The sequence below is a fragment of the Lemur catta genome, chromosome 12 (assembly GCF_020740605.2).
Source record: "Lemur catta isolate mLemCat1 chromosome 12, mLemCat1.pri, whole genome shotgun sequence".
NCBI lineage: Eukaryota > Metazoa > Chordata > Mammalia > Primates > Lemuridae > Lemur > Lemur catta.
The window spans coordinates 17167235-17194706 of record NC_059139.1 but is presented as its reverse complement, the minus strand read 5'-3'; the positions used below and the strand labels follow the sequence as shown (position 1 = coordinate 17194706).

General features: G+C 31.5%; 1 protein-coding gene and 1 long non-coding RNA gene across 2 annotated transcripts in view; one reads left to right on the top strand and one right to left on the bottom strand.

The window, feature by feature from the left end:
* CDH9 (cadherin 9) overlaps positions 1-27472 on the top strand; it is a 119718-nt gene that overhangs the window by 32979 nt on the left and 59267 nt on the right. Inside the window, exon 2 of the mRNA XM_045565637.1 lies at positions 7497-7773. Within this exon, the coding sequence (XP_045421593.1) occupies positions 7546-7773 (228 nt within the window). The 5' untranslated portion in view covers positions 7497-7545. The remainder of the gene's footprint in view (positions 1-7496; positions 7774-27472) is intronic.
* Positions 18462-27472, bottom strand: part of LOC123647969 — a 63211-nt gene continuing 54200 nt past the window's right edge. Inside the window, exons 2-3 of the long non-coding RNA XR_006738444.1 lie at positions 23114-23147; positions 18462-18475 (exon numbers count right to left, since the gene is read on the bottom strand). This is a non-coding gene — a long non-coding RNA (uncharacterized LOC123647969). The remainder of the gene's footprint in view (positions 18476-23113; positions 23148-27472) is intronic.

The following is a 27472-nucleotide window of genomic DNA, read 5'->3' as shown; positions in this document are numbered from 1 at the left end:
ACACATATTTATAAATATTTCAAAATGTAGCTCCCTTTATCCATGTTATTAAAGTACATGAGTTTGCACTGATGTCTCCAACTCTTACTTATAACCACATGGACCTTGCTAACCTCTTTCTCTTGCTTATCTGTAAATTCTCACAAAAGGAGTAAGAATCTTGACTCCAAACATTAACCATATATTTACTTAATTTTTAAATTCCAGTATACAAATATAGCGGCATTAGAATTGTCAACCCACACCCTTGTGAAAAACAATTTTATTAACTAGAGTACAATGTACATGTGCACATTTTTCCATTTATATTTTAAAACTCCACTCATTTCCAAAGTTACGTAGGTCATCACCTTTCCCTCCCACCCACTTCATTGAGGTTGTTCCATCCATTTGAAATACAATTAGATCACTCATCACAGTCTTCATTCTTTGCTGAAGCCATCCTTCCAGTCTCCACTTCATAAATGATTTTTCTTTTAATTTGGATACATTAAGGTTCTCTCTCTGTAAACCTTTATGTAAAGTGTTATGGGTTTTTATAGTGCATAACATCGTAGACTCACATTACAATATTATACAGAATAGTTTCACTACCCAAAACGTTTCCTATGCTTCACTTATTCATCCCTCCTGTCTTCCTCTCAAATCATCGGCAATCATTGGTCTTTCACTGTCTCCATAGTTCTGCCTATTTCCAAATGTCCTGTAATTTAAATCATTCAGTGTGTAGCCTTTTCTCACTTAGCATGTTACCTTTAATTTTCCTCATATATTTTTGCAAGTTGGTAGCTCATTATTTTATTAGTGAGTAATGTTCAATTATATGGATTTACCACAATTTGTCTATCTATTCACCTATTAAAGAGCATCTTGTAGTTTTCCCCATTTTTTAAGATTATGAATAAAGGTTCAATAAACATTAATGTTCTGGTTTTTGTGTGGATATTATTTTTCAAATGATTGTGCATATACTTAGGGGTGTGATTCTCGTGTTTAGCCTTATATAAAACTTCCAAATAGTTTTCCAAAGGGGCTATACCATTTTGCATTCTAATCAGCAATGAAAGAGAGTTACTGTTGTTCCAAATCCATGTCAGCATTTGAAATTCTCAGTTTTTGATTTTAGCCATTCTGAGAGCTTTGTGGTAGCATCTTGTTTTAATTTGAAATTTACTAATTGCAAATGATTTTGAGCATTTTTTGTAAACTTATTTGTCATATGTATATCTTCTTTGGTTAGGTGATTTTGAGACCTTTTGTTGATGTTTAATTGTGGGCTTTTTTTGTTTTCTTATTATTGAGATTTAAATAATCTCTGTATATTTTAGATAATAGTCCTTTATCAGATATATGTTACAAATGTTTTCTTCCAGTGTTTGCTTTGTCATTCCATTTTCTTAATCATTTTTCACAGAGCAGAAGTTTTAATTTTAATAAAGTCCATCTTTTCTTTTTATGAATTATATGTTTGGTCTTGTATCTAAAACTCATTGCCTAACGCAAAGTCTCCAAGACAGTCTATTGTATTTTCTTTGAGAAATGTTGTCGTTTTTCATTTTACATTTACACTTAGGGTCCATTTTGAGTTAACTCATGTGAAAAGTGTAAAGGCTGTTATCTAGATTAATTTTTATTTTTGATTTTTTTGCATGTGGATATCCAGTTGTTCCAGCATTATTTGCTGAGAAGACTACCCTTTCTCCATTGAATTGCCTTTTTGCCTTCATCAAATATCAGTTTATATTTATATTTATGTAGATCTAATTCTGGACTCTATTCTGTTCAATCAGTTTATAAGTCTATGCTTTCCTCAATATCATGCTGTCATGATTACTGTAACTTTATGTCAAGTTTTGATATTATCTTGCTTTATTTTTATTCATAACACCTGGCTTTAAATTTATTTATTGTTCTTTTATTTTCTACCACAATCTCTACAGCATAAGATACTCTATTTAACTTATTACAATATCCTCAGTATGAAGAATAATCTTTGCATATGGCATGATTTTATCAATTTCATTTAGAGAATGAATGTGTAGATATTTATAGTTCATTTTTTAAAGATTTGCAGACACTTATCCTATTTTGTTACTAGTTTTTAAGAATATTCTTTATATGTTAATAATATTGACTGATTCTCCATAAAACTGGTTACCTTGTTTCCCTCCTTTTCTGATGTATCTAAGAGGAAAGTCACTCAGATCGTGGGATCTACTAAAACTGGACACTTCTTTCCTCTTCTCTTTTAAACCCCTCTGTTCATCTGATTTCCCTATGGTCACATAACTCTCTCTGTTGTGCGTAGAAGCCCTGTTGTACTTTGTTTTTTTGTTCCTTAAATGAAAATGTCAACACACATACTTATTTTGATAGGCTGGGTGGGGTTTGCTCTTGGATTTATTATAATCCAATTTCGTGCTGCATATTATATCTTTTGGCACACCTACTTTCAAATTTTTTTGTCCAGTTTCTAGTGTTTAAGGACATATTAACTAAAAATGTCACCATTTGTTTGTGATAATAACAAACTCTACTTGCCCTCCCACTAATACCTTGCTAGCCAACATTCATAAACACATCATGACCCTAGACAGTATTCTCCTAACAGTAGTTTCTTCAGCTAAAATGATTTACTTGTAAGGCATATCTCCAAGTTGAAATACATCCAAAATAATACCCCCATCAATTTTCTCCTTTTGTTCTTGTACTGTTGTATTACAGGAGCACATTAATTCAATAGGTGTAATAGTATCTTGGGCACTTCCAAAAAGGACATCCTTGCAATAGAAGATCATATACAGTTTTTAGATCCCTTGGGTCCCCATTCAGGGGCCAATGTTGGGGGAAGATTTCTTGTCTCTTTTTTTTAAATTGAAAGTGGATGTGGTTTTTAAAATATATACATATATAGGTATATACACACACACACACACATATGTATCATAGAAAGTCATCAATCATTGTTTATTTTATTTATCTAACTCCACTATCTTTATAGGCAATAGTGATTTTTCTCAGATTCTGGCAATGTATTGTTCTTATGTCTATTCTATCATTTCATATATTCTCTATGTATATATGTATACATATACATATATATGTATATTATGTATATTATGATACATAATACATATGTATGTATTATGTATCATTATATTAAATAATATATAATTTATTATTGATATTTTGATAGCCTCTGGCAAAACCTCATTCAAGATCTCTGCTGATATTAGTTTATACTACCAATTTTTAAGGGAAGACCTAAGGCTAAATTTTTAAAGTTGAAAGTTTGGTAGTGATAGCTGTTAAGTATTGATTATATGAAGATAGAGACTCATATTTCTGCCTTCTAATTCTGTTTTGCTTGAACTTATTTTATACCATTTATTTGAATAAATATAAATTCCCAAATTACAACATGATAGTGTTTGGGTACAGAGTTGTGACTAAAATAAATCAGCAAATAATTTTAGAAACTTTAAATATATATATTAAATAAATATAATAAACTAATGAGGAAATATTTATATATGTAGAGATATATGTACCCGTGTATGTTATATAATAAATGTAACAGTTATCAATTACTACGAGACATAGATAGATTTAAGCATATATCCTTAAAAAATTTCTTGATTTTATAAGATCCATCATTTGGTGGCATTCATATACATAGAATGTGTTCTTTGTATATTTATTAACCTAACTAACCTGTCAAAATTGTCTTTAACACTGATATATGAAACAAAGATCTTTCCTTGTTGAAAAGATCAAGGAATCAAGGAAAAAAACAACATATTTATGAATTTTTCCAAAACTACAGAATTACTGGGTGATGGGAAATGGTTGCTATTACTCACCTCCAAGCCTCAGACATATCATTCGGAAAGGTTTTACATTATATTACCATATCTCAAAGTTTTGCTTTGTTTGTTTTGTTTTTTGAAGATCAATAGGATAATGTATGTGTAAATTTGTTGTTGATTAAAAAGAATATAATGAGGCCTGAAGCGGTGGCTCACATCTGTAATCCTAACACTCTGGGAGGACAAAGAGGGAGGATTGCTTCAGTCCAAGAGTTGAGACCAGCCTGAGCAAGAGTGAGACACCGTCTCTACAAAATAGAAAAAAAAAAAAAAAAATTAGCCCAGCATGGTGTAGTCCCAGCTTACCCGACTTGAGCCCAGGAGTTTGAGGTTGCAGTGAGCTGTGATGACGCCACTACTGCACTCTAGAAGAGGGACAAACTCTGTATCAAAAAAAAAAAAAAAATGGCATAATGATAAGATAATAAAGTTAATCACATACATTTGTGATATGTACATTTCATCTGAGAAACTTTGTTGGAAAAACAATATTAGAGTTATTAAAATTCCTTATCTGAGTTAAAATTTCTGCAAGTGTATATGTATAAAAATAGAGAAAAGAAACAACATAATTTGCATGTGTATTTATATGCTGAACATTCTACTTAGTTATAGTAATGCACGCTTTTTCTTGATTCATAAATAGCCAACAGACATTTTTCTTAAATGCAATTGAAATGTAATTAAGGAAACAGGGGAATAATAGCAAAATAATTTTCAGTTTCTAAAGTTAACAAGATTCAAGTGAATTCCCTGATTACAAAATCAAAGTTAAACTAAATTTAAAATATTGTACTTTCTAATGCATCTGATGGTATTTACTTAGCAACAAAAAATGTGATTAAAATGCAGAGCATTTAAGGCTGATAAAAATAATTAAGCATAGAAATTTAGTAATTAGCTTTTTGCTATTGAATAAATGATATGAGGAATTTTTAATAAATCTCATGGGATAAAACGTGGCACACTTAAAATCAAGTGCAATAGAAAACCTTTTAAAATGTATATTTATGTCTAAAAGCAGAGGAATATACAGGTGTTAAATTAGCCACAGGAGTTGCACTAATGTTCCCTAAATGTGAAAAATACACATACAGGAAAATAAAGCTATTTCATCAAAGGGCTATAAATTTCAAACAGATATTCCATAATTTACACCAAACATGTGAAGTTCATACATAATCTTATACATATTTTTATGACTGTTACTGTTATATCACTGCAGATTATTTTTTTCCATTTGTTAGGGGGAGAAAAAAAAAACTAAATTCTTTCAAAAGGTGTATTTTCTACCAGATTAACTCTTTCCATTTACTGTATTTTATCAATGTAAGATAGCAGTTGTCCTTGAGAGTCTCTGGCTGTTCATTTTCCACTGCACCACCACTGATCTACCAATTATGGGGCATGTTCTGGGCCAATGGCCACTAGATGCTACTTTTCCATTACACATTTTATAAGCACCATTTGATGTAGATTTTTGGTATTTTTTTTCAGAGTTTTGCATTGGTTGTGGTTACATTAACCAATTATCCGATAGATTACAGGAGTATGAATAGCCACATAAATGATCTCACATTGATAAGACTTTGGATTTCTGTCATTCTGCCGTGTGTGTATTTGTGTGTATTTGTAACCATATATGTAACCATATATGTAAGAGCAGTTTTTTCGTAATGGGTATAGGAATTAAGAAACATAGATATGCTGGACAGAACCAATAGTTCTGAACCATAGCAAGCATCTATAGCGTTACCTGCGAATCACCATTCTCTTTTTGGCTGTGTTGGACCCATATCTCTATGGCTATGGTGGCAGTGACCATGGTTGATGATCACGATAATAACATGAACATGTTGAGCTGTGAGCTAGCACTATGCTAATTGCTTTACATGTGTTATCTTATATAAAAATATTATTCAATTCTATGGGTCTGAAACCTGGTTCTAACAATTATTACCTGTATGAACTTTGTCAAGTTGCTTAAATTCTTCATGCCTCAGTTTTCTCATAGGTGTATGCTGTTTTAAAAATAAAATAAGTCATTGCAATATACATGATTATTACTTTTTATTGATAAAAACTCAAAATAAGAATACCACTTTTTGAGTCAGTTACTAATTAATTTCCTTTTATAGTTGCAGTAATTGAGATCAAGTGTTATGAGTAAATATCCAAAAGTCTCACAGATAGTAATGGATAAAGCCAAGCCCGAGCCTTATATTTAACTTTTATGCCTTGCTAGTCCCTTTACGGAATCCATAGATGTTTGCTCCAGCATTGGGTATCTGGCCTAAGCCATGTAAATCAAAGTCCATTCCGGGATTTTTAAAACTTAAGTTAGAAAAGACTATATCAACTGCTTTCTGGAATTGAAGATGTTAAATTTGAAATCAGCAGATATTATCAACCACATATTTTATCAGGTTGAGGAGGCTTAGAGCTAGAGAAAAAAACAATGAGAGAGAGACAAAGGGAATATAAAAATAAGAATATGGTACTTAAGTTCCTAAATCTAGTTTTCATGATTACGAAATGCCCTGCTGCATCTTTGTTCATTTCATTTTTTTCCTTTTCACACTTAATTTGATTTTACAATATGATGAATATTTTTGCATATACCAGTTTGAGATTGGTTTCTTTTACTTACTAGATCGTCACAATCATCATCTTACATCTTTGAAATTAAATATCATACAAATTAAAACCAATTTGATAACAAAACTAATTTTGAAATACCAAATGAACTATGCTTTCAAATCAGGAAGAATCAACTTCTTTCAACATGGAGACATTGTTTCAAAATTTTAGATAATATTATCCCACAGATAAAATGCTATACCTAATTTTACAGTATCAATTTTGTACGCTTTTTTCATGTTATTTTAGGAAATGAATTTGTTATTTTTCTTTTTAATTATCTGGTAAAATGTTTTCATTTAGAAGATGTACTCCTCAGTCTTAAATCAATTTGAGTGGCCTACAAAATTAGCTGCTGGAAAAAAGTGGTTATCAATTGTAAAGGATCAACATGGTGTTAAGTATTACAAGACAGAATCCTAAATATATTTGGTACCACTTAATTGTCCTTGAGGCAACATTTAAACCTATTACAAAAGAAGAAAGAGGAGGAGGAGGAGTGCAGGGAGGAGGAAGAAGAGGCAGAGAAGAAGAAACATCTTGTAAAAAATGGTAGATTATGGAAAGAAAACAGTGATTTTTAAAGTATATAATTTCGAACATGTATGTATACATTAATGGATATTTTACTTTTATTAGTCCTAAGGACTTTCAAATATTCAATGTGATAATTGGTGTACTTTAGAGACAATTTTTTCAAATTATTTTGTTCTCTAAATTAAAAATATTTTCACATTTATCTGACCCTAATACAGTTATCTTAGAATTAGCTGCTAAATTGTTGTTTAGTTTACCTGAGTTATATGTCTATTCCTAGTTATCTATGTGATATATGAATTTTTTTATAATTCACTTATATAAACATAATATTATATAGTATATTATTTATAAAATTGAAATAATATATGGAATACGTTTTTCAGTTTACAGATTATGGAAAAGTGAAACATAATCTAATAAAGCCATTTTTCTCCCCCTACTATTCAGGAGAAACAGACAATACATTGAATTTGACATCCTGCTGAAGCCACAGATAATGAGGACTTACCATTACCTACCATTGTTCATCTGGACCTATATGTTCCATACAATTGACAGCCTCCCATTACAAGAAAAAGCTAACAGTCATTTACCAAGCAAAAAGATTGTGGGTCTGACAAAAGATGGTGGTAAAATTCTACGTCGCACCAAGCGTGGCTGGATGTGGAATCAGTTCTTCTTGTTGGAAGAGTATACAGGTACAGACACACAATATGTAGGCAAGGTAAGAATTTTTATATGAGAAATCGAAAAGATGAAAGTAATAACTATTTATTTTTACAATATTTTTCCACATCACTAATGATTATTAAGAAATATTTGGCTGATTAAGATATTTAGAAGGCATGATATTGCAAATTCTTTCAATGAGGTAGGATGAGGAATGTGATATATTCAGGTGCTAAATGTAAATCAATATTCATAACAAGCATCACAACAAGACAAGTTTATATGTGGACTTGAGTCACCATTAATCAGCTACATGTGTCTTAACTGAATGTGTATGTATCTAGAAAATATTTTCCTTGAAATTTAATTGAAAGTCATGGGTAAATAACTTAGTACGTTATATGAGGCAAAACAAAATGCAATTATAACATGCCAAAAATTACTAAAATATATTATTACCTATTGATGAATAGTTCATCATATTTAAGAATAGCATGCTTTGCATAAGAAATAAATAAAATACTTCTAGATGGTTCTATTTCTTAATATCAGCCAAGTTGAACTATGTCTTGCCTGTAATCCAGAGTAAAGGGTTCAATGCAGGAGGATGAAAAGAAAAAAAGAAAGATTTCCCTACCTTTAGGAAGATATAATTCTATGTCAGTAGCAGCAGCAACAACAGTTGCTCATTAGCAATCAGGAGAAAATGATTACAGAAAATGTGTAACTCTCTTCAATTTTGAGTAAATGACTTCATTGCTTCTCCCTTTTTTTGTCAGTGTCTAGAGACTTGCTTCTCTTTCTTCAGTTCATTACTTCTCTCTTCTTTTCTTTACTAGCATGATCTTTTCAGTGCCCATAATTTTCTGTTTTTCTATCATTCCCTTACCAATCTCATTCAGGCTAATCTATGCTCAGGACAATACATTTATTCACTGTAATTGTACCCAATTTACCCAATGCTGAGGCAATTCCAAATTCTGAGAACAAAACAAAAAACAATTTTAAGTACTAACATCGTCCACAGGTGACATCTTATTTTTTCCTAATTCTTGGCACATGAATACTTCAAGTGACTGTAATTGTCTGAGTATTGCTTGACACACTAGCAACACTAGGCAAACAAATTATTACAGAATAGGCCAAAAATTAAAACACATAAAAGTACCCGATATCACAGAAGTTTTGCCTTTAACTTTACACCGGAAACACATTTATTCTGTGAAAATTGCCAAAATCTTGATCTAACTCTTCATTCTGTGTGTGGGCCAATAAAATGCAGCCTCCTTTATCAGAAGCTTATTATTTGCTCTTCTTTTGAAATCTCACTCTTTTGGTTCCAGAGGTCATGCTCATTTTGTCCCATCCAGTTCCTTTGCTGATTCTTTTTTTTTTTTTTTCCTTTATTTCTTCTCAGGTTAGTCATATGGCATCCTCCAGCATACCTCATTTAACATCACTTTTCACACTATAGTTAATAACTAACATCTTGAAATTCAAGTTCAGCTAGCAAATGTTTATGTCTAAGGACGTGAAATTGCCTTATGATTCTGCCGCTAAGGCAGTGTGGAAAGGACACATTGAGGTCACAGGGCCTTACAGAAATGATTTTATCCTGGAAGATTCATAGATACTGAAGAATAGCCACAGATAAAAAGAGACACTCATAATCTTAAGGCAGTTAAGGTTCTACAACAAACATTTATTTTTATCTAAAATCAAAAATGTTTTTTTCTAAAAGTTGAATGAATATACATTGCTTAATTTCTAAATTGATCATCATTCCTACACTGACACTTAAAAACATACATTATACTTTAAATCATTTTACATAATCTTGCTTATTTTTTAATTAATTCAGTAATCTTTCATAAATAATTACTAAACTTATATGCATAGTTTTGCTTAATTACTTTTCATAAAGTATTTTTCATTTGTATTAGAAAAAGGATCTTCTTGTTTTATCCATTGACAAGTTAAAGTGTTCAATTTTGTTGTGCTTATTTATTCTTGGCAATGAGATCATGAACAAAAAATGGAAAACTCAATATAATAATCAGATTTTTTGGTAGTTGAGTATAATCAAATTCAATCTGTTAACTATTTTTATGTTTTCCACAGAAAACAATATGTATATAAAAGGGAAATTTCAAAAAAAAATTAAATACATGAACTACTTTTTGGAAAAAAAACCTTTCTCTGTTTTGTTATAGTGCCTTACTTAAGATATGCCATTACCACATATCTAGTTCATTATAAAAACAGGCTTTTAACCACTTCTTAGCATTTATTAAGTTATTAAGGGCCTGCCCTATATATTCTCTCCTAACCTGCTTTTCTGGCTTTTGACATTGTTATTCATTTGCATATATAGAGGCTAGCTAGCCACAGCCTTATCCCTGATTGGTCAAACACATAAATTCTGATAAGGATTTAATTTCTTGGACACCACGCAGATTGTCTTTTTGACACAACGCATCTGGTTGCCCTGGATAAACCCAAATCTATTCTTCCAGGATCCACTGCATTTGTGGTGCCCCTTGTAAAGGCCTATCATGTTCACCAAGCACCATGATTGGGAAGGAATAGGTAGCTTCAAATGGGAAGAAATTTTCATAGTTTGTTCTTAAGCTTATAGAAGCTTGGTATCACAGAAAATACTAAGAGCTATATTAATTGATAGGTATTATAAAATTGCATAAAGTTGAAAGGACATATAAGTCTTGGAAATAAAATCTAGAGTTTGATCCTGAATTTAGAGGAAGCAGTTTTAGAACAAATAAAATAGTTGCAGCAAAATTTAATAAACTATATATGTGCATACACAGAGACATGCAACTTACGAGATTTAGTCTTGATTTTGCCATTCAGTAACTATATAGAACTTAGAAGTTATTTAAGTTTTCCAACCCTCAGATTCTTGTTGTGTTAAATTAAATTGCCAGCAGAGTTTTTCAAGTCCAAATTTCTGATATTTTCTAGAATTTTGGAAAGGCCTACCATTGTGAACAGGAAAAGACAGTAAAAAATTAATAAAAGTGTGCATATGGGTAAACCTAAGATGATGGGATTGCACGTAGAACAGTAAAAAAAAAAAAAAAAACATAAAAGGCTAATCCGATAGGATAAAGCTAGACCTTCACTGTGTAAGGCCTAAAATTCCAGGCTGAGTTGTTCTTACATACAGCATGGGATGTGAGTAATCTGATAAAAGCTCTTGTACAAATTAGTTATGTGAGAAGCACAAATCTGAAATAATCAGTTTGCTTTTATTGACAGGATGGATTAGAAAACAAGAAAATGAATTAAGATAATATTTTTATAAGGAAATGCTATAGAATTTTTCTTAATATTATTTCAGATTTTGCAATATAGGAGAGAAAAGTTAACAATGTTGGAATTAATAGCAAGTTTTCGTTTTTCACAATAATGCAATGTAGTTTTGTTGGTCACTTTTGATGGAAACTATCAGAGATTTACTAATGTCATTTTATGTAATATGGAAAAATTTTTGTTCTTACTAAAGAGGATTACAAAGTCATAACAATCCTCATCTAGCTTCTCTATAATTAGAATAGACATAAGTGACTGAGTTATTGAGGCAGAATACTAATGCTGCTCAACAGAGGAATCAAAACAAATTTAACAACAAGCACAGCAAATGCTCCTATTATTCTGTTAGAGAATCGTTACAGAACTTAATTTTTTTACACATTAGACTAAGGTTTTGAAGATTCCTGGTTATAATGGATCGATACTCAATTAATCATGTGCTAATGATTATTGAGAATTGAGCAGAATTTAACTATTTGATTTTAATGTCTGGTTGTTAATCCATATTTATTCCATGAGGAGATAACTAATTTCCAGATGTAGCTGACATTGTGATTATTCTTTTTGTAGGAATACATTAGGATTCATTTAATAATTTTGAATATCAACTTAATTGACCATTACATTTTATTTCAAAGACATGTATTTAGCACTTGCTTTGTGCAAGGCAAAGAACCATGATTCCAACTATTGGAATACAATACGGTATCTTTATTACAGAGTTAGCTCTGACATTTTCATAATTTAAATTCAAAACTTTTGTTATTCCATAGCTGAAATCATCATGACTATAATCATAAAATCTAAAGTGGAAGGGGATTTTAACACTTACCAAGCTCTGCCTTCTTGATTAGAATTAGTTTCGGTGTTATCTAAAACAATGGGAAACACAGGCACCAGATGTGAAACGTATAGGAATCCGTTTATATTTGACTAAGTATCAAAATGTGGGGTGACTCTTTCACACTTACATAGGATAATGTATGCACGAAATATTGGTATATCCCTAAAGCATATATAAAACAATTGGCTTGGATAGGAAATTTTCTGTTAGGCTTTTAGGGTATGGCAGTTTGATGTGTGCAAGTAACAGGCAGAAGACGAATTAGAGATTGGAATAAAGTATCAAATTTACTGAAGGATGTTTGATCACTTTTATAGTATATTATAGTGTTTTTCAGAATCTAAATAAACTGTCTTTATGGAGATTGTAAAATGTCATTACTTATGATGCAATCATGTAGCAGCAGCTTCTGATTTATGAGAACATCATATTTCAAAATTCTCATTATAGGTTGGTTATTTAAAACTCAGAATATATAACAAAAACATTAAGCAATATGACTAGACTCTGAGGACAGTTTACACAGTCTTGTTGCATACTGAGTTCTCTAAAAATCTACTTTTAAAACAGAGCTCCATCTTTTAATTTTCACTGATAATACTCTTACCGACTACACTGTCTGGTACGGCCACTTCACCAGACCACTGCAGCATTAGCACACTAAACTACTAAACTAAACTTTTTCTTTTCTTTTCACTCTCAGTAAAAACAGTTTACACACTGTTTCTTAAATAATACCAATGTCTAGCATAAGCAGAAATGCCTGTAGAAAATAACACAAATTTACTTCAGTGAAATTTAAATCGTTCAATATTCTCGCATAATTCAACCTATATTCTATGTCCCCATGATTTTCTAACCTTAGGTCTAGTCAGTGTGAAATATTTCTTCTTTCAGAACAAACCTGACCTTTTTATTTTTTTGTCATGTCACAGACCCTTTCCCAGGATGTGTCTGACCCCCTTGTCCATAATCTCATCTCTTTTTCTCGCTCTAGATCTTTTCACGACTTCTATGCATCCCCTTATATAAAACACATTTTCATTCTCCCTGGCTAGAATTTTTCCGCAGAACTATGAGATCACTATCAAAATCTTATTCATGGCGGCCGGGTGTGGTGGCTCAGGCCTGTAATCCTAGCACTCTGGGAGGCCAAGGCGGGTGGAACGCTCGAGGTCAGGAGTTCGAGACCAACCTGAGCAACAGCGAGACCCCGTCTCTACTAAAAATAGAAAGAAATTATCTGGCCAACTAAAATATATATAGAAAAAATTAGCCGGGCATGGTGGCGCATGCCTGTAGTCCCAGCTACTCGGGAGGCTGAGGCAGGAGGATCGCTTGAGCCCAGGAGTTTGAGGTTGCTGTGAGCTAGGCTGACGCCACAGCACTCACTCTAGCCCAGGCAACAAAGTGAGACTCTGTCTCAAAAAAAAAAGAAAAAAAAATCTTATTCATGGCACAATTTCAATTATTCTGATCTGTCTTCTAATTTGTCTCATAAAATCTGTGACTTTTGGGTTTTGAGCCTATATTGGAGTTAACTTTTTTTTCCCCCAAAATGTTTCACGTGATAGGTTTACTCAAAATTAGTAGTCAGCTACTATTTCAAAAATTTTCTATTGAGCATTTATTAATCTGGATCCTGAGAGACTGACATCATGTAGAATAGAAAAAGCAGAGAACATTTGATAGAAATATATTTCCTTTTCCTAACACATGGTACAGCAAAGTCAAACTTTCTCAATAGATATGGATTGTGTTTGCTGTTCTTCCAATTAATTTCTCATATTTCCATTATTTTGGAGGATTCTAATTGCAACCAAACCCCTCCAGTTTTTCTCTACTCTCTTAAACGCCACATATTTTAGAATCACTTTCATTCCCAAACAATCTCTATGTCCTTAATAGGGATTATTATAAAACAGTATGAAGAATTAAAAGATAAATCAATTTAGACTGAATCAAGATTTGTAACTAATCTTAGACACACTTGCATTTAAAGTGTAAGTGAACTTTATTATTTTGCTGGAATATAAGTGACTGTGAAACCACTTTTAAAATATTAAAAGTGGTAGAAAATGATCATTAGTATTGTTACCAAATTAAATGTCTAATTTTTCTTCATACTTCCACTAGTTTCAGTGCTTTTGAATTATTTCTATTATTCCAACATTCTCTTCCTCTATTTCCAAACTTGTAGATGATCAAATCCACCCTTAGATACTCACTGATGTTACAAGTATATAGAAATGCTACTAATTTGTGTATATTGATTTTATAATCTGAGATGTTGCCCAATTTATTTATCAATTCCAGGAGTCTTTTGGTGGAGTATCTGGGATTTTCTAGATACAAGATCATATTTCATATTTGGTTTTCATCAGTCTTACGCTGGTACCTAGATGTGATGTTTGTTTATCCTGCTTGGAGTCACTGGTCTTGTTAGATCAGTGAATTGTTTTTCATCAAATATTAAAATTAAATGGGCCTTTTTAAAAACAATTATTTTTGTGGCCAATTATTTCTTTTTTTGAGATAACAAGTGTTTTAGTGTACTTCATATTCTTTGATAGTTGAAGACTGTGTTTTTAAATATATTTTTGTTTCTCTGCTTAAATTTGGAAAATTTGTTTTTACTGTCTTCAGATGTATTCTTTCGTATGGTTCTGTGTCCAACTACTATTATAAATTTTTAATTCAGTTATTATATTTAGTACTTCTAGGTTTCCCTTTTTCCTGTTCAAATTTTCACATATTTTGTGACATCTGTCATGTATATATTCATTATTTTAGTATGCTGTATAAATTTTTGAATATATTTATAACAGCAATTGTCAAAGTTTTTGCCTCATTAAATGCAACTTCTGAATGTCCTTTGTGTCTATTTCTATTGGTTATTTATTCTTTCATTAAGTGTTATATTATTCTACTTTTTTAATCTCTAGAAAACTTAGATCGCTTACTTGGCATTACCAATAATATATTGTGGAGACTCTATTATCTTGTTTAACAAGTGTTGAGTTTTTTCCCAGGAGGCAATAAAGATCCTGGATTCTACTTTGATTCTAGGTATGCTTTGTTTTAAAAATTTCAAGGCAGAAAATTATTTTGTTCAGTCCTTTAATCCTGTGGTGTAACTTTTATTCTTAGTACATCTGCCTTAATCCTAAATTATCACTCTACTGGTGTTTCACTGGATATCCCAAAGTGTTTACCATGAGCATCCCCTAAGAGGTGCTTGAATTTTAAACTATTTTTTGAAGTATCTGGAGTAGTTAAAATCTCTGTTCAGTTGTTAGTCTTCAGGCTGTTCCTTTTCTCTGGACTCCTTACTCTTATTCTATAGCAAATATAGTATGTCTCATTCTACGCATGTTCAGTTTAGGAGGCAGCTGCATGTTATAATGTGCATGTAAGTTTTAGGGAACCTCTTCTCTGGTATCCTCCATTCCTGCATTTTCTCCTGTCAATTTTTAACCAGTTCTGCAGCCCTAAATCCTGAATTCTAATCCTTTAATTTAAAAAGACTGCTGCATGAACTCTGTCTTTTGTATGACACATGAAATGGTATACAATCTCAAGGGGGTAATATAGAACTCACTTTATCCCTTTATTTGCATGTAGTATTCCCAGTTTTTGTTTGCTCCTGAATGTTATCTAGTGATTATGTATATATAATGTGTAAAGAGTTAATTATTGTTAACAATAACTAAAGTGTCAATTATATTTGATGTCAATACCAAACTGCCTTAATTATTGAAGCATTATAGTTTTATTTTCTATCTCGTCATTTAAGTTCCCCAACCATACTCATCCTTTTTAAGGTCACCATAGCTTTTGAGGTCCTTTGCCTTTTCATGAAACTTTTAGAATTAGCTTGTGAATTTCCACTAGTCTGAGGAGCTGTTTGAGATTAAGTAGATTAAAATGACATGCTTATTTAATGAAACATGTGATCTTGGATTGAATGTAGATTTAAGTAGGAAATTGCTATAGTGACATTACTGGGACAACTGGCATATTTGAAGATGGACTGTTTATTTTAAAGCTAAATATAATTATATTGTTAAATTTCTTTAATTTTATTTTATACTGAAGATCTATGTTATATTAAACTATTTCTTGCTATTAGATTATAGATGCTTAAATAGTCATTGAAGGGTATAAACAGAAAAGATGTCTGCAAATTTTAATTTTAATCCATATAATTTTAGTACATATATGAAATAATAGATAGGACAAATGCATACAAAGGTGTGTAAATAAAAAAAAAATAAAGAAGGGAATATAAAAATGAGCAAAAGGATGAATAGATACTTCAGAAAAGATGATATCCAAGTGACCAGTAAGCATATAATAAGATGCACATTAGGAACATATAGACTTAAATCACTCAGTCACCAGAATGACAGAAATTTCTAAGGTATGGTAATAATATGAATAAGGTGGAACTCTCACAGATTCTAGCTGAATTACAAATGCCATAAATGGAGAAATACAGTATGCTAAGAAATTAGAAGACTAGAAAATAATCTAAGGATTAAATGTCATCCCAATGAATACCCCTGTGTATTTTTGGCGACTTTATTTTTTCAAACTTTCCAAAGGATCACTCGAATTTTGCAAAGAACTTCTGTATACCCTTCAGCCAGAATTACCAATTATCAATATTTTGTCTGATTTATCTTACAACTCTGTTTATATAAATGTTATTTTATGGCAGAAATTGTTCAGTTTTGTCATTACTTCTAGGACTTGTCCCTTCTTGAGCTCTACAGAAATTTTGAAGCACTTGCAAACCCACACTAACTTGGCAAGGATTCAGCTCTAATTTCTGTTTCCTGATGCTGAAATCTCTGTTCAATTCCTTAGCCTTCTTGCCAACCTTTTCTGTAAAGTTACTTGGAGTTTTGTGTTGTTCATGCGAAGTCTAGACATCAACTAAACATATAAGGATGTTAACAAAGACGTGATGGCTATAATCTTTGTGACTCTTTTCTAAGTTTGTGGCTTCCAATTTCTTAACCATTCTTGCAAACCCAAGCTTCAGTCTGTGTCTCCTCAGCACAAAAATACTGCTGGGCCCTATTGGAGCTTCAATTATACAGTTCTTATTCCCCATAACTGGAAAGTATCCTCAAGGGGAAATCCTGGTCATGACACCGGCCATACAAAGCTTAAAATCAAGGTCAGAGCTTTGCAGCTCCTCCGCTTTTGGTTGGTGTCCAGTGTCATCAAATTTTTGTCTGTCTATGCATATTTGTTTGGGTCAGGCTTTCTTCATTATCCTCAGTGGCTATACCTGTCCGATACAACTACTTTGTGAAGATAAAAACCTTAACACGAAGATTGCTTTTAAGAAATGCAGCTCAGTGTGAATACGCAGGTTTCATGCACCACTGAGGCTTGTATTTTCATCTTTAAAATTTTTTTAAATGTGCTAAGTCAAAATAAACTCTATCAGTTATTTCCCCAAAGCTATACTTATTTTGTATTGTTCATGTTTTATCACATTAGGTAGAACTTTCAAAGTGTTTTATATCATAGGTGATAATGTAAGTCATTTCCTTTCTCTGGCATGGCACTCTTAATGATAAAATTTTTCATATTTTGAGGTGCTGTAGCATGTTAAGAAACATAATGACTTACTGCTTTCTTACTGTCAAAACTTTTAGAGCTTCAAATGGCAATCTTTTCTGGCCATACCTAAAGGTTTTCTATTCACTTCTCATCTGGACTGGCAAGTCAATTTTAGAGTCACACCTCTGCTCTTCCTGTCACAACATCTCAAGTTCCTGTGAGATCAATTAGCTTCCCTTCTTTCTGGGGGCAATTGTGAGCACCTCCACTCAGTTTAACAGAGTGTCAACAAGAGAGTGAGGACAAATGTCAAGTGTTACTAGTCAGCCCTTAATCTTTTGAGCTTTCTATACTTCCATTTGAATGAATATATATATATTCTAATATATATATAAAATATTATATAACATTCTATTATATATAAGATTATACATAAACAGATATGAAGCTGAGGGATGGGGAAATGGGGAGATGTTGGTCAAAGGGTCCAAACTTTTACTTATAGGATGAATAATTTCTAGAGTTGAAATATATAGCATAATAGTAATATGTTTTATACATAAAATTTGCTAAGAGAGTAGATAAGTGTTATTATAACAAGCAGAAACACAAAAGGATAGCTATAAGATTGATGTGTGTGTGTGTGTGTGTGTGTGTGTGTGTGTGTATAAGCTTAATTGTGATAATCACTCCATAATGTGTATGTACATCAAAACATCACCTTGTCCATGGTGTGGTGGCTCACACCTGTAATCCTAGCACTTTGGGAGGCTGAAAAAGGATGATCCCTTGGGGCCAGGAGTTAGAGCTTGAGCAACATAGGAAGACCCTTGTCTCCACAAAAAAAAAAAAAAAAAAAAAAAATTTAAAGGTTTGGTATAGTGATGCATGCCTGTAGTCCTAGTTACCAGGACGCTGAGGCAGGAGGATACCTTGAACCAGGAATTTAAGATTACAATGTTATCCACTCCAGCCTGGGAAACAGAGCAGGACACTGTCTCTAAAAAAAAAAAAAAAATCACATTGTGAGCCTTAAAATACACATTTTTAATTTATACACCTTAATAAATTTTGTGGGAAAATAAAATAAATTAACACTTACTCACATTACCATTTTGTCTTCTACACTTTATAAAAAATATTCCCATCCTATCCATCCAGACTAGTTTATTCTTGAAAATATAGATACCCCTCCCCCCATTCAGTTCAGTATATGGCACATACTAGTTCTCAATTCAATGTTGATTTTAATCTAGCCTTTTAAGCACAGGACTGTGATGTTATTTATCTCAATTGTAATCACTGCACTGATTAAGCACAAGATATCAGATCTAAACATGAGCAGGCAGGTGTCTTCAAACCCATTGAACTGCTTTGCTGGAGTTCTACAAAGGGGATAACACAAAGCACGTACCATGTCCATTTACTTACTTATCTTCATAAGTACAAAATCATTATTTGACTTGCTAAAGTGCCTTTTCTTAATGTGGATATATATTTTTAACAAATGGAGGAGAGAGGGAAAAATTGAGTTTTAAAATACAGTATGCAAGATACTTAGTTAAAACTGAGCAACAATAATAATCTAAATATTACAGGATTTTTAGTGTTCCAATGAACTTTATAATATAAAAATGCATTGCAAACACTGTTTGAACTCTTAAATCTATTCATCATATTAAAACACAAAATGAAATAATAACACAAAATAAAAGAAAATGTATTCAAAGAAATATTCATTAGCACATGCTCCCTAAGATGTATTAGGGCAGACAGACAAACACTCAAATCATGGAAATTTCGTCTTGCTGGAATCAGTTGAAAAGGTTCAGTCATAGAAGAGGTTGAAGCTGATGAATAATATTCTATAATTATATGTTTGTGATAAACTTAAATTCAGTCTCAACTGCATATCAGTAGTTAACAGGGCTTGCACTGCTAATATTTAAGGAACATCTTTTGTAAATGAATATAAAATAAAATGGATACAAGAAGGAAGATTGCAAGCTAATGTACACAAGAAAATGAACTATTCATACAATCAAACACTTAGCAGGATCTTCCAGATGCTAAACAGATCATTTTTGCTTAGGTTTTTTAATTTGTTAAACTATTAACTATATTAATTAAGTCATAATGTAGACCTAGTATAGAAAGTACATTCAATAGCCATTTTTAAAGCCCCAATAATCAATTTTAAAGCTTCACTGATTCTCAGTGATCACATATTTATTCAAAATTGGATAAAAATCTGAGTTTACTATTACCTTTCTACAGTTATCAATCCCTAGACTAGGACTTGCCATTCTCGCTTCTTAGGTTTTCCCTTCCACCTGCAACTTTCAACTAAAGCACAGACCAGACTACTTTTTGTTTTTAGTGTTTGGCCATATGTTGCAAGTCCTGATAAGAATCATTTTAATATTTTGCCTCATACAGCACTAAAAAGTATCCAATAGAGAAAGTGCTGTTGATCTTTGAACAACTCAGATTTCAACTGTGCTGATCCACTTATATGAGGAATTTTTTTCAGCTAAGCACAGGTTGAAAATACACCATTCACAGCATGTGAAGATGTAGGGTGATTTTTCATAGACATGGGTTCCAAAGGGCCTACTGCAAGACTTGAGTATGTGTGGATTTTGGTATATGCAGAAAGTCCTGGAACCAGTCCCCCACATGTACTAAAAGATGGATCTGTATACAAAAAGTAGATTCCAGAAAAAAAAATACGTTGAGTTTATTATTGATTTCTCCTCTTTTACTTCCTCTTCTGCAATTGATCTGGTTCTATTGACTTATCTTCCAAACTCCTAAGGATGGTTCTATAGCTGATGCTGCTGTCAGCAGTCAATCTCTCTGTCTCTCCATTGGGCTTTCTTATATTAGATTCCTAATTGGTCCTATTAACTCTGATTTCCTCTTCCCTTTTCAAATTAGCTTTTTGTAGTCCTACCAGTGCACTTTTTTTCTACATTGTGTATCACAATGTTATCCTCTTCAAACATTTTAATTGTTCTTGTTTAGGTAAAATGCTCAAATACGTTGAAATTCCCATTCTTTTAAAACCTTTAACAATAGGACATTCGCTATTAATCACAGCATAACAACATCATATTTAATTTACCATTTAATTCTCACACATTTATAGTTTATTCATATCTTCCATTTTATTCTATGAATATTAAGTTTTATTTAGATTTAAAAGGTCTTCATTTGATGTTGCTTTTTATGAGCCATTTCCCACCTGCCAGTGAGTGATTGCTGTTTTTGCTGTGCTCTGTTACTATATATTTTATAGTGTTTTTATATTTTTTATTGCTGAGTTATGTGTGTGTTTATGTGTGTGTGTTTGAGTGTCCTTGTATGTGGGCTGTGAAAAGAAAAATAATTCAACCCTTTACATTCCCAATGCTGTTAGCACAGTGCAGACATACGTACGCACACATGCACATGCACAATTGATAAGAACAAATTTCATTGTAAAGAGATTAAACTTCATAAGCAAATATCCTAAAGCAAATTCTATTGCCAAAGTACATTTCAGCCATATAGTTGATTTTAACAACATATACAAATATGTTGTATTATTATTCACTCTAAACTCTCTTCTTTTTGACAGTAGTTCTTACATTTAATGCATTTTGTACGTTGAGAGCATAATGGATAACATCACTTAAAGCAGGTCCTACTAACCAGGTATTTCTCAAAAATTGGAATGAAATAATGAGAGTGTAAATATATTACTAGAGTTAATACTCCCTAGGCTGTAAAAATTGCCAGTTGAAAATTATGTGTTTAAAGCTACAACCTTAGTTTGTATTCTATGAGATATAATATGATCATTGAGTGAATCCTAATTTTCTCTCATGTCATTTTATTCCTGGTAATGTGTGCTTCATCTTGACCATTGTCATGGTGAATAATGGTGGAATCCTAAAGTACACATTCTCTTTTCTGACTTTCTGGTCAAGGCTAGAAATAAAGACTTCTATTTTAGCTTTGCGTGAAGCTGAAAAGAAGCAGAGTTTGCATTTATGTCAAAAGGAACTTCATAGGACAAAAGGTAGCTGAAATGTGTGAATTGTGATAAGAATGGCCTCTTCTGTGTCAGAAGCATTTCTAATGTTTTTACTACTAGCATTTCTTTTCCCCTCTATGGATCAGAAAATTTAGAGGAAATGAAAGTTTATGTTGGTATTCAATTTGAATTATATTTGAACATCCCAAGACCATTCTTACTGTATTTATACTAGATATTTGAATCACTGCAGCACTTGCAAGATTTATGAGGAAAAATCTTCTATTTGTATTTGTACAGGACAAGGTCAATTTTGTAAAATTAGTTATTTAAAAAAAATATAGTGTAGCCTATGTAAATATATGGGAAAAATTCAGTGAAGGCAGTGAAATGACGATTCTGATTAATATTGCATAAATTTCAGGAGGTACCCAATTATTTTTATCACACTGCTTTGAAGTTGTTGCAATGATCTAGTAATTTTCTATGCTTATTTAAGGCTAACAATCTTGGTAAATACAATGTAATCTGAATGATGCACTTTGATCATGAGTATCCAAGCAACACTGTATTGGGAGAAACATTTATGTAATGAATGGAACCACATATATCCTTTATACATGTATATACAGATGCAAAGAGGTTGTTTTCTTTGTATTTCTCAGGTTAGGTTGTCAGAAAAGCTATAAATAAACCTATTAGAATAATTCTTCACTGTGAAATAATGTGCCTCATGGTCATTTTTTCACATAGCTACTTCAAAAAAATAGTTGATCAGAAAAGCTGTAAGATCAATAACTACAATTTAAACTGCATAAAGAAAAAGAGAATGCCTATTTAATTTGGTGATGTTTTACTGAAAAGAAAAAAAACCCAGACACATTTCAAATACTAGAATTCTGTATTTTTAGATATTTTTAACTTCATTATGTTTATTAATATCATAACTACATTTTTAACTTTAGTATAACTTAAAAATTCAAAAAATGTCACTTGAAATTTTCAAGAACTTAAAATTGGTTTTGTTATGAAGTAGTGACAATAAAATGACTCAATCTGTAATAAGGCATACCCACACATACAATTTCTTTTTCAAACTACCAGTGAAATTACCAGGAGACAAAGAAAATGAAAATCTAGGATTCTTGATGTCAATTAGCAATGAAACAAGAAAAAGAGAATTAAAAGATGTAATGAACATAGATACCAGGCAAAGGAGATTATGAATTTTTGAAGTATCAATGCTAGTCCAAATAAACACACAACTGTGGATTATCTGTTAGTTCCAAGCACTTCTCTAGGATATCTCAGTTTTACAATGAATGTTTACAAGAATGACAGAGTCCAAAGGGCATTGGAAGCAGGATCATACTTACAAAGGAAAGAGCTAATTTTGTTTCAAAACCTACTTAAATGGACTCTCTCCTTTTGCTTACTTCCATATTTTAATTTATAAGAAGGATTTTTGAAAAATTTGAATTGATCATCATACTTTTCTTGCCAATTAACATATGAACCAATTTTTGGCTTCATTCACAATAAAAATACTGTTGCTAATACTAAAACGCAGTTCTTCTTCCAAACAATCTTGTAAAAATGAAAAAGCTTTATACTTACCAGGGGATTTTGAAGTTCATTTTAGCTATGAATACTGCAAAATAACAAAAAATAAAGTAACAATTAATACTTGATGTGACAATTCTTCCACTAGAAATTTATCCAGTAAATGTATTCTTAAAAATATCTGAAGACACATGTACAGGAATATTCATTATATTAATAGTGCTCAGTATGATAACTAATCACAATAACAAAGGAACCACTTAAATATTCATTCATTGGAGATTAGGTGAATAAGAATGGATAATTCCTTCATTGTGAAAAATGAGTAGATGAAAATGCTTAGATGATATGAGAAGCTCTTTGAGATAAATTATTTAACAAAAAGAAGAACAAGAAAAAATGCAGGGGATTTTATGTTTTGGGAGGGCAAACAATATCAATTAATAATTACATATTTATAAAGTCTGATATATTAGACTGTGTGTTTTAGTTCAGTGAGGTGAGAACCAATAGGGTCAATTACATTAACTGTGCCTTATGTGCGTTAGTATCTTATTCTTTCTTCACATATTTCTTTTATAGTAAGGAAAAGTACTAACACTTATATCCATTTTGCATGGCATGAAAACCTGTCCAGATGTGACTCCATCTCCCTCTTTGAATTCTAGAAACTTCCACTGCCAAAGATCAGACCCCCAACCATACTGAAATACTTACTATCTTAAGATAAAATCATGCTTCTTATATTTCCAGGCATTGGTTTGTTCTTTTTTTAAGCATAATGAGCCATCTCTCACCTATTTTATTTGCCATCTACTTCGTATACTACCTATTCATATTTTCCCAAAATTTACCTCATGCATTATCAATTCCAGAAAAGTCTTCCTAAAATCTCCCCTGGGTTTCTTCTCTTCCCTGAATATATTTCTATATATACTTTATATACTTTAGTAATACCATTTTATATTTTCTTTGTTTGGATGTTTGGCATCCCACTAAAATTTGCATTCCATTAAATTAATTTTTGTGTTATCTCTGCAAAAATAATGCATTACATAGTTGCTAGAATACACTAGGGTCTATAATTTTTTTAAATGAATAAGCAAAAGAAAGATTATAAGAGATAAAAAATATAAGTTTACAGGCATGGATATAATTTAAAATAGAATGATGTGAGTACTTCTCCCTGCTTCTCACTGCTAGCATGTAAGATCCATTAGGCAGGCATTTTCATTTGTTTAGTTCATTGCTATACTGTCAGTGCCTATAAAAGTAATTAGGATGCATTTTGATATGTAATAAGTATTAATATACATCCATAAATACTCTTTCTGATGAAATTTATAACTGGAATAATTAAATAACTTTCTAGGGATATTAAATTAAAATCACTTAAAATTTGTTCCTGATAAAATTTTAATTTCCAGAGGAGTAGTCCAGGCAGAAGTCCAACAAACATTTGTTCCTGATACTCATGAGCAAGCCTACTATTTTAGAGGGGCTTAGATAAATATGATCTTTGATGACCCTTGTAGGAATTATATTACCAGAGCAACAAGTATAGGATAAGAAGAGAAGAGGAAAGAATAGAGAAGACAAGACAAGAGAGAAGATGGCAAGGAAAGAGAAGAGACTACAATAGATGTTTCTAGTGGTCCAATTATTGTTTCATGTTCATAAAGCTCATAAATGTATCACTACCTGTTAAAGGGAGATATTTTCTTTTAAAGGTAAAATAGAAAAGTGATTTTACAAATTTGGCCTAGTTAAACGTGAGTATTAATGGGAACTGAATGTTTCGTTTAAAAGAAATTCCATGTTTTGAAAGAGGAATTTACAATTATTCTGTTAAAAGGGAATACCATGGGTAAAAAATATTCTGAAAGTCTTGTAATTGATGAATCTTCTCATTGTCTGTCCCTGTAAAGTCACCAATAAAGCAATAAGAATAAAGTTAGTAGCTAGAAGTTTTTACCAAAGACATAAGTGTTTGGAATTTAGCTGAATCAGAAGCCGTTTTACTTATTTTGTACAAAAAAAAAAAAAAATCACAGGTGCTAAAATAAAGGTATACAGAAAATCTGTTAGATTCATGAAAGTAAAATTTTTCCATTAAATCAACAGAATTTTAATATTTCTGGGAAAAGAGATAGATGTAGTGAGAAAATAGCACTTAATACAGTTTTATATATTTTATGATTTGGATACCTGTATGATTTTGATTGAAAAAGGACAAATCATAATTCTATGGACCAAATTCTTAGAGTGTGGAAACAAATGTTTCCTTGTGGTGCTTTTGGAAATCTGTCTTTAGTGAAATATATAATTGAAAAATAGTTCTCATTTCCCATATTCTATAATACATGTGTATTACTTATCATAGAGACTTGCTTTATATGGAACACAAATTTTATGAAGATAAGAGAGTTTTTTTCTTGAACAAAACAATAAAATATTAACATTACAGCTTTATCAGAGATTTTATGAAAATTCTCTTCATAATTTCTTGATTATATTTAGCATGAACATTCATATTTTCCTTTCTATTTTATAGGAAATTATAACGTTAATTCCACCATAGACCTTTCATATAATTTGGTAAAAGCTCTTCAGGTTAGTGAGATGGAGTAATTGTCTTTTCTGAGATCATACTGGTATTTATTCAAAAAGATATTCAAACTCTAAATTAGAGTTATTTCTCTCTATTAATCTTCAAGTTCCCATTATGATACATTTTCCACTTCCTTATTTTGTGATTCAATTAACATTCATTGAGTTCCCTAATCTGGAGGTTATTTCACAATGTCCCTTGAAACGAATATCACTTTTTTAAAGAATGACAAAGCATGATGGCCAATGTGCACCAGTGTTCATAGGCTATGTGGCAAGGGTCAACTTGCATTTGTGCTCATTATTCTAGAAAATATATAAAATTATAAAATAAAAGCCTCTGTATTTTTTCTATTTCAGAAACTTTTGGGAGAAGGTCAATGGCAGCTATTCATTTATTTATTTATTCATTCATTTATTTATTTGGAGCTGATTTTACAACTTTTTAACAAGTTGGAAAGAAATATTATGGTAGGGCAAAAATGTCCATGATGAACAGTTGTTATCCTCAGAAACCAGGAAAAGTAGCATTTGGTATCTAATGCCTTACGCTTAGCCTTATTTCCCATATATGTTTTGAGAGTCTAAGACATAATTGATTTGCCCAAAATCAACTTAAAACCAGTCCAGGATAGCACCTTACAAGGAATGAACCAGACACTACTATCCTACAAGAACTGGACATTACTTTACTATGATTTTTTTCTGTAGTTGTTTTATATTTTCCTCTAGGCAAAACAAGAGCTGTTCCTCTAAAAAGATTAAGGTCTAAATGCTATAGATTGAAGGTGTATTATTGCCAGTACTTATAAGTGACCAATTCTAATGTTATTTAATAAGTTATGATCAATTATAGCCCAGTATTTATCTGCATCATAGTAATTGTTCTGCAAATGACAGTACTGTATTTCTTTAACTTCTTTTATATTCTCATGAAATCACTGTGCAGCTTAACATATTCAAAGAGAATTAAATTTTCTCTAACAAAATATATTGACTTGGCTATCAATAAGGTTCTTTTTGTTAAGACATTAATTTTGCTTAGTAAAAAACTTAGATAAACTGATTAGAGTGACATCTTGAGGAGATAACCAGGATCTAAGTAAACAAAAGATAATTAAAATGAGAAAAGTTATTTTTATTCTATGGGAGAGAAGCACAACAGAGAACAACAGAGGTTAAGCAGACTACTTTTTGTGGTGAAGTGTCAGTGAGACTAAGAAAACCCTGGTGTTTGGTAGCAAAACTGACTTCAAGATAATGAACATATGGTGCTAGGTTTATGTGTAGTGGTCAAAGTGACTCCATGCTGGGGCTTTCATATAATAAATACAATCTGCTACAATGCAACAAAAAATGTATATGGATTTGTTAGTAGGTAGGTTGGTTGGTTTATTGGTTCCTTTCAATGAAAATTAAATGGATATTTTTTCTTTCATTTACATTTTTAAAACATTGTAATATCTGGAATGATCTGCAAAATAGGCAAGAGAAGAAGAGTAAAAGTGGTAGAATATAGGCATTCTAGATGATTGTTTAGCTAATGGAGAGGGCTTTGCAGTTAAATAAGACATTAAAAAGGTTATACTGTTCTATATAAAGCTTTAAGAAGTAAAAGATACCAGTGGATACTTAATTTATAATTAGAGCTATAATATACATTTTAAAAATTAATAATATTGGGGGCGATTGGGAAGATGTTGGTCAAAGAATACACAATTTCCTTTAGACAAGGAATAGGTTTAAGAAATCTATTGTACAATATATTTACTATAGTTGATATAAAAATGTGTTGTATACTAC